Raw genomic sequence first — 8,903 nt, forward strand, 5'->3', positions numbered from 1 at the left:
TGGGAGAATATATCACTACTCACTAGCAAAAATTTCAGCATCAGTTATTCAAACAGCAATGTTCAGTACTCCAAAAGTACTGCAAATTGACAAGCTTTATGCCGTAAGAAAAACACCTCCAACATTAGTTACAAAATTATGTAAAATATTATATGCTCTTCTACTAAATTGAAAAACATGTTTCACTTTTATACTTGCTACCTAGAGATGAATGAGAAGAAATATCTGATTACAGAACACCTAAGATGTTTCACTTCCTCACCTCCTCATATTCTGCCTCCGGAGCCTGGTCTCCACCTTGAGACCCCCCAGTTGAGGAACCACCACTTGAGCCACCACCTGACATGTGCTGCCCAATCTTGGAGACAGCCTTGTTTGCAGCATCAAGCTTTGCCTTAATTTCCTCAGCGTTATCCCCGGACATGGCCGTTCTCAAATCTGAAATAGCATCCTCGATTTCTTTGGCCACTTCGCTGGGAATCTTGTCTCTGTATTCACCCAAGCTCTTCTCAATGCTGTAGATGGTAGTATCTGCACTGTTTCTGATGTCAATAAGAGCCTTCCTTTCTTGGTCTCTCTGTGCATGTAACTCTGCTTCTTTGACCATCTTCTCAATCTCATCTTCTGAGAGCCCACCAGATGATCGGATTGTGATTTGTTGTTCTTTACCGGTTGCCTTGTCTTTGGCAGAGACAGTAACAATTCCGTTGGCATCAATGTCAAAGGTAACTTCAATCTGAGGCAAACCCCTGGGAGCAGGAGGAATGCCGACAAGCTCAAATTCTCCAAGCATTTTGTTGTCTGCAGCCATTTCCCTCTCACCTTGCAGCACCTTGATACCCACCTGTGTTTGGTTGTCAGCTGCTGTTGAAAACACCTGAAACAATGGTATGACAAGTCAGTAAAAGACTCAATTACATAGCAAGCTGGCATAAAACTAGACCAAATGAATAACATGCTTCGTGGTTCAATTAAACACGTGATCATATGATTGTACAAACTGACAACCTAAGAAACCAGTTTCCGAAGATATCTTCACCAAATTCAAGTATTACCTGACTCTTTTTGGTAGGAATAGTAGTGTTGCGGTTGATCAACCTAGTAAAAATACCACCCAAAGTCTCAATACCAAGAGAAAGTGGGGTAACATCAAGTAGCAATAGCTCTTTAACATCTCCACGTAGGATACCACCCTGGATTGCTGCTCCCATGGCAACTGCCTCATCAGGATTTACTCCTTTGCTAGGAGACTTTCCAAAGATAGCTGAAACCACTTCCTGGACTTTAGGCACACGGGTCATCCCTCCCACAAGAAGGACCTCATCAACATCCTTGATAGATATATTAGCATCCTTCAAGCAGCTCTTACATGGTGCCTTGGTCCTTTCAATCAAGTGATTCACCAAAGCCTCAAACTTGGATCTGGTCAATGTGATGTTCAGATGCTTAGCACCAGATGCATCAGCAGTGATGAAAGGAAGGTTTATTTCCGTTTGAGATGTTGAAGACAGTTCTATCTTAGCCTTCTCTGCTGCTTCACGAAGTCTCTGCAAAGCAAGCCTGTCTTTTGAAAGGTCAATACTGTCGGTCCTCTTGAATTCGCTTACAAGGAAGTCCAGTAAGGCATTGTCAAAGTCCTCTCCTCCCAAGAATGTGTCACCATTTGTTGCTTTCACCTGGATATAATCATATAAACTCGTTATAAGTTTCCATATCATTTATTTATTTGTGGCAGGCTAGGGAAAGCAAGCAAGAGTTGCAATAAACTAACTTACCTCAAAGACACCATTAGAGATTTCCAAGATAGAGACATCAAATGTTCCACCTCCAAGATCAAAAACCGCAATAAGGCCCTCTTTGTTGTTCATCCCATATGAAAGTGCTGCAGCTGTTGGCTCATTGATAATTCTCTGCACATCAAGACCTGCAATTCTACCAGCATCTTTTGTTGCCTGCCTCTGAGCATCATTGAAGTAAGCTGGGACAGTAATTACAGCCTTGGAAATTGACTTCCCTAGATAAGCTTCTGCTGTCTCCTTCATCTTGGTGAGAACAAAGGCACCAATTTGGCTAGGAGAATATTGCTGGCCATTAGCTTCAACCCACGCATCTCCATTTGGAGCCTTAACAATCTTGTAAGGAACCATTTTCATCTCCTTCTGTGTTTGGGGATCGTCAAAGCGCCGACCAATCAACCGCTTGGTACCAAAAACGGTGTTTGTTGGGTTTGTTACTGCCTGACGTTTTGCCGGTGTACCAACAAGCAGCTCCCCTTTCTGGTTGAAAGCAACCACAGATGGTGTTGTTCGAGAACCTTCAGAGTTTTCAATAACTTTAGGATTCTGTAAAAGAGACAATAATAGTAAGCACAAACACAACATATTAATGGAAACGCAATGACAAATTAAGAGCGCAAGAATGCCTTGCCTTTCCTTCCATAACAGCAACACAGGAATTTGTAGTACCCAAATCAATACCGATGACATCATTTCCAGCAGGCCGAGAACTGTAACAAAAAATAAGTTACATGAGCAAAGACGATCAAAGATTTTAATATATATAAATAAACGTACAGCAACTCTATATGCTTAACTAATGAAACAAGAACTATAAAATGGTACCTGAATGGTCGACACAAACTTGACCACTTGTGAGCTACATAAGCTGGTTTAGTGCTACCCGACAACTGCATAAACATTTCAATGTAAGAAAAAGGGAAAATATTCCTCCATAATCATAATCAACACACATCAGCACATCAGCAGAATAATTCAATTAATCAATTACAATTCTATCATCTACACCACCAAAAGCATCGACAAGCTGTAACAAATACAAAAATCATAGAGCAGAAACCAGAAAGGAGCTATCAATAAGCTGAAGGAATAGTAGTAACAAGAAATGAAGCAAATCTGAATAATCGAGCTGATTTCGAAGCAACCGCCACAACCAACAAGAATGAAAAAAGTGAGCGAAGAAGTTGGAAGGTTACCGAACGAAAGGCTGAGACGGAAGCAGAGGCGACATCACGGCGGCGAAGAGAGCGAAGCACCGCGGCTGCTGCCATGGCCGAAACCGGATGAATTGACGAAGAAATGGAATAAGCAGAGGGGAGTGATTGAGAGGTTTTTGTACTCAAGTGTTTTCGAGGGTTTAGGGTTTTGAACTTCAAAGAGCTTATATCGATGGTGGAGGATTATTCTAGTTCCGGTTAGAAAAGAGTCAGAGGATTAGAAGGTTCCAGATAGAGAACAATGTTTACTAAAACGGTGTCGTATGGTATCAACAAATAAAGACATGTGGCTCCTAGTGGTACCACGATGAATGGCTTTACTGCTTGCTTGGTCTATAAGTCGCAGTAGTGTTTCAAGATCTTGGCCTTGCTGTGCTTATTTTAAACCAACTTAGAGCACTTGTTTTTTTATTTTCAAGAAAATATTTTCAACATTTTTTATATACAATCGAAGAGAAGAATACAAGTAATTTTTCTTAATTTCTCAAAACAATTATTATTCATAGGGGGCTTAACTACATTATATACATGAAGTAAAATTTGGAGAGCCATTTGTATCACCAATGGACAAACAATAATATATGAAATTAAAATGCCTAGTCCTTGTTCTGTTATAGTGTATCAAATTAATCAAAAACAGAGAAACCCTGTACATGTTAAAAGTTAAAAGTGTCCCCATCATTTCAGAAAATAAAATTGATGTGCCACATTTCCTTTCCCCGTTAAAAGAAGGTAGGGAAGAAACAAAGAACAGAAACAAAACAAAACAATACAATGAAAGAATAAAGGTTGTCTAGATCAGATTCTCCATTTTGCTTTATCTTCACACAGACTCCATAATCCATATGGGCTTCATGTGATTGTTTTTCTGAACTATTCTGCTAGCTTATTATGCTTCTTTTGTATGAGTACTGAAAACCAGTTGGTAAAATTGCCTGTGCAGAAGTGGGAGATTATTGAAAACATAACTTGGAGGTTGATTCATATTTCATTTCATAGTTCATAGCATGACATAGACACATTCAATGATTCAAGCATTAGATCCGAAGGTAGCCCCCTCTATCTTGATCTCCTATTCGTAACGGTCTCTTGAGGAACGACTTCCTGTTTAGTGACCAGCTTCTTCCGGGACCTTTCCTTTTCTGCCATACAGCAGCTACGCGAGTGTAAAGAGTCGGAAAAACAAAGCAGAGAAGCACAAGAAATAGCATCGCCACGCAGAGTAGCAGGACGTTTCGGAAACCATCTTGTAGCTCCGGCGAATTCTGCCCTGTCCATGGAACTCCACCAACATTCATGCCAAACACTGGAATCCAAAAAGTCCAATGCCATAAAATGCTGCCTATGCATGTGGATAACAAAAGTTCGAGAAGATTTAAGAATTAGATTGCAAACCTCCTGTTATGATGGATAAGGGGAGGAATATTATCGAAAGGAACGAAAGATAGTACAGTTTCCTGTTTATTTGCTCCGACTGCCAGCTGTCAAGACTAGCCTGTACTGCTGTTACACGATTTGCTATAAAACCTACATTCTCCTTCAGCCTCCTTAACCTTCCAATTAGTTCTTCAAGGGAGTTGATGTCTTCATTGGCAAACCACCGTTTCGACGAGCATTTTTCTTTAACTCGGAGATATACTTGCTCTCCATGGGAAATTACCTGAATGGATTTTTCAAGAGAAAATAAAAAATCATGCGATTAGAATTTACATATTAACAGTAATGTCATCTCAGCATAGTAACATTCGTAGTTCTAATCATTTACATATTCAGGCTGATATTCTCTTCTTTCCTCATTCATTTAACAACAATGATAAAATACTGTCCAGCGGTAATTATGTCTCATTATAGCCTTATTAAATTTCTTGAATGCAATTTTGACTTGGCTGTCAGAGACATGACAAAAGGAAACATAACAAACACTTGATTCAGAATACAACACACGAGAAATGATGTTTACACAACCTTTTTGTGTAAATCTCTTTTGTACAATTACTTTTTTGGTATAGAAAACAAACTATTAATCTTTTCTCACTTTTTTATCAATCATTTTTAATACCATAACTGGAAAGTGTACGAAAGAGGTGTACACACTCGTGGCTAGGAATACAATGATGAGACTAACAACCCTTACACACAATGACAAAACTATGATGTTAAATCATTCATGATATATTGATTTGGATTATAAGGTTCATATTTATTAATGCAATAATCATGATGAATGCATAAAAAATTTAAAAAGCACTGACATAGTAGTACCTGTAGGAGACGCTGTAAATTAATATGCAGCTTGGGGAATCTTCTGTCATCTAGCATTTGTTTTTTCAGAGCATAACCACCTACAATCAAGCAGAACACTTGTTTCTTAATTCAATGCCATAAACAATTGCAAACATGGCAAAATAAAGGAAGCAGTACAAAACAACTTTGCACAGAAGGATACTACGAATTTCAGTTTATACACAACCATTCAGAAGAGATATAAGTCCACCGCAGCAAACAATTTTTTATATAAGCTTTTTGCTAGAATACAATAATGTGAATACATCAAAATGTCACTTAAACATTGTTTACTATTTTATAAGTCGACTATATCCAGGGATTCTCCCCTACTAATGTTTGGCAATTTGTCAGGGGAACAATTGTGTAAGTTTACAAAGTGAAAACCATCCAAATGGACGCTTCTGCTCAGTAGAATATTATGTTCCAAAAGGCCTTCTTAAGGTCTTTGTCACTGATTGGATAACAGTGGTAAAACAGTATAAAAGCACAAATGAACTACAGCAAGCTTCTGTTGTTTCTAACATTTCAACATTATAACACAAACCTTCACTTACGGGATGTGAATCGATGATCTATGTAACTTAGAAACAAGGAGGCCTGTAATTTTTCAAACATCAAAGATGATCTACATGATTTCTAAAAGTATTTAGCATAAAGCACATGCATGGGCTTTACTTTCACAAATTATAGCCTCTGAATAACACAACTTACTGAAAAGAGGAGCATGGTAAGATAACTACAAATAGGATTTGCTCCATCCATCTATATCGCCTGATATTTTATAGAAGAAATCCTGAAGGATCTAGGCAATAAACTTTTAGGTCTTTTCCCTATGAATAGCTTGGTCTTAATAGCTAATATTAATTTGGTCAAGCAGATTAATAATCTCATTGAAATAAATGCAAGAAGAAACAAGCCACCAATTAAAAGACAAGTAAAGCACCACATAACATCTTGTTAGGACCATGGATTAACTATTAAGATGTCAAATAAGTAATTTCGTTAACGAAATTTGAATCAACAACTTAACAGAGACAACTTAATTTTGTGTTATATCTGTTACAATGTCTGGAAAGTCATAGACAAAGATTAAGGGTTATATCCAATTACCTTTATTAACAAATTGTATTGAACTTGAATGAAATAAAGTAATCAATATAATTAATCACCACAAAAGTCAAATGCCATCTTTGGATAATGTCATATTGTCAACACTTATACACCAGAGAAACCAAAAAACTGCATATATCTCATCTCACTATTCCTTTTAAGTTTATTAAAACTAAGGATTATTTGCAGCATGAAAGAATTGCATAAACTTACAAGATAGGATGTGAACAAAAGTTAAGACTCATTGTATTCTATAAGGATATAAGCCATTTAATAAGCAGTGGTACAAGCAAAAAAATTATGGTTATGATATCATTATCAGACAATAGGCCAGGGATAATAAAATGAATTAAAATGAAATTACCCTTATCTAGATCAAGCTCCACAGAGTCCAAGTCCATCTCAATCTTTGTCACAAGATCTTGAATCTGATCTATATGTGTGTCAATTATGTGAACCACAAGATTTGAGACAGATCTAGGAACAGGATTGTCAGCTTCCTCGGAGTGATTCATTGTCAATAAGAACTCAAGAACATGTTCCATAATCACAATTCCACTTCCTTCCTGCTGTTGACCTCTAAACTGAGAGGAGCTTTCTACGGTAGGAATCTCAGAAAGCAGTGATTCACCCATGCGTGAGAAACCTAATCTGGGAACACGTCCCAAGGACACAGTAATTACTGACTTTTTTGTAATTCTAGCAGAAAGTCTAAATGTGAAGTCACTAGAGGGAGGACCAGGTGAATTAACTCGAAACACAAGTGCCCCATCAACATGTGCACAAAATGGTCCATTGCTAACAAGTGAGAGAATGTCTTGGAGTTTCAAAGGCGGGCAAAGAACACTGATGAGATCTTGTGCAGATTGTGAAGGCCTTTGATTTCCTTTTGGGATTTCTACATGGTACCAAGAAAACTCGTTCGCCCGGCCATCTGCTACATCTGTTTCCACCTGCTCCGTCTGATAAAGTTCTGCAAGATCCCAGTCCTTATTGTAAAAATTTCCCATTCCATCAAAGATATAAGCCCTCTTCTTCACCAATCCTACAGGGTGAGAAGGACGGATTCGGCACTCCCTGAGAGGCACTTGATCAGAACTTTCCCCATGCATCTCCTCAACTCTCCCATTCACCATAGCTCTATGCTGAGCTAGTTCCATAACCTTCTATATATACCAAAATAGGCTCTCTCTTTTTCCCCTCTAAACCAATAGAACAGAACAAATACTATACAACCTGATCCAGCAGCAACCCAGTTTTCTTATCTCACAAATTTGACATGCAAAATCTCTCACCCTTAATCTATATTCTATTTTAAACCATTGATGTGTTATTATTTGCAGTCTCAAATCCAAAGTCAACAAAATCCAGTGAGACTCAATAATAAATTGATCAAAACGAACCACAATGTTTCCCAAAAACAGAACCCAAGCATGCGCCAAATGAACCCAAAACCCTGAAATCAAAGTTGCGTTGTTCGTTCATACTTGAGAATTTCAATCAGCTAAACAACAAATTGTAATAGAAAAAGGGGGGAAAATGTAGAATAAGAAAATGCATTACCTCGTTGAATGGCCGAACGGGTGAGAATGAATGAATGAATGAAATGAAACGCTGAATTGGGCTAAAGAGAACGCATGAAAGGTTCAAACTCCAAAAGGGAATTATTATAAAAATAAAAAATAAAAATTTAGGATTAAGATTATATAACTATGAAACAGAACAAAAGGTTTAGTAATAATAACTAACAAGAAGGAATCTCAAGTATGCTGAGTATGACAGATCGTTGAATTCTGAGCTTCTTCGAAACTTCCCTTCTTAAATTCGTAACTTAAATCCAATTCGAGTCAATACCCCACCACGAAACGCAAACAACTGAATTTTAAAGCTGTTATATTATATTATTATATTATTGATTATTCAGGAAAACTAGCAAAAATTAAGAAGATTTGGACAGAGAGATAATGGAAGCTAACTAATCATTTAAATTTGAACAATATATATTTGAAGTCAACCATGTTTAAAAGGTATTTAATCTAAATATCTAATCTTGTTTCAGCATATATATATATATACGTTCATTAATTGCTAGCAATAAACTACAGCCAGAAAACAAGTATTACAATTTACAATACACCAACAAACATAATTGTAGAAATTATGTCTCCCAAAACTTACATGTTTTTAAAAGAATAATAAAATTAAAAGTATAAATAAAAACGATATGAGGGACAATTTTTTTTTTATTGACACATGTATATATACCTCTTTTAACGTCAACTTATATTATTTGACCGATAGATAAGTATAACCAAAAAACTTAATCATTCGAACAAATTTGAATTAATTTTAAGAATTTGAATTAATTTTAAGATTAAAGCTCGCGTGTAATTATTTTTATATGAGTTTGATAGTTAATAATTACTAAATAATTTAATAAATTATTATCTACTAATTTTTAACTATTAATTTTATATATGAATTTTTACCAAAT

At 36.7% G+C, this 8,903-nt stretch overlaps 2 protein-coding genes across 2 annotated transcripts; both read right to left on the reverse strand.

Annotated features, from left to right (window-relative positions):
* Positions 1-3,507, reverse strand: LOC112783180 (heat shock 70 kDa protein, mitochondrial). The gene is made up of 6 exons (XM_025825989.2): positions 2,993-3,507; positions 2,622-2,686; positions 2,428-2,506; positions 1,776-2,342; positions 1,056-1,676; positions 1-877 (listed from the first exon to the last, which is right to left on the reverse strand). The coding sequence occupies exons 1-6, from the start codon at positions 3,065-3,067 to the stop codon at positions 251-253; spliced, it is 2,034 nt and encodes a 677-aa protein (XP_025681774.1). The 5' UTR covers positions 3,068-3,507; the 3' UTR covers positions 1-250.
* A 57-nt stretch (positions 3,508-3,564) lies between these two features.
* LOC112783181 (uncharacterized) lies at positions 3,565-8,642 on the reverse strand. Its single transcript, XM_025825990.3, has 5 exons — positions 7,973-8,642; positions 6,774-7,865; positions 5,276-5,355; positions 4,409-4,673; positions 3,565-4,319 (listed from the first exon to the last, which is right to left on the reverse strand). Exons 2-5 carry the CDS (start codon positions 7,567-7,569, stop codon positions 4,051-4,053), a joined length of 1,410 nt encoding a protein of 469 aa, XP_025681775.1. The 5' UTR covers positions 7,570-7,865; positions 7,973-8,642; the 3' UTR covers positions 3,565-4,050.
* Between the last annotated feature and the right edge of the window lie 261 nt (positions 8,643-8,903).

This window comes from Arachis hypogaea, chromosome 20 (genome assembly GCF_003086295.3).
Source record: "Arachis hypogaea cultivar Tifrunner chromosome 20, arahy.Tifrunner.gnm2.J5K5, whole genome shotgun sequence".
Lineage (NCBI taxonomy): Eukaryota > Viridiplantae > Streptophyta > Magnoliopsida > Fabales > Fabaceae > Arachis > Arachis hypogaea.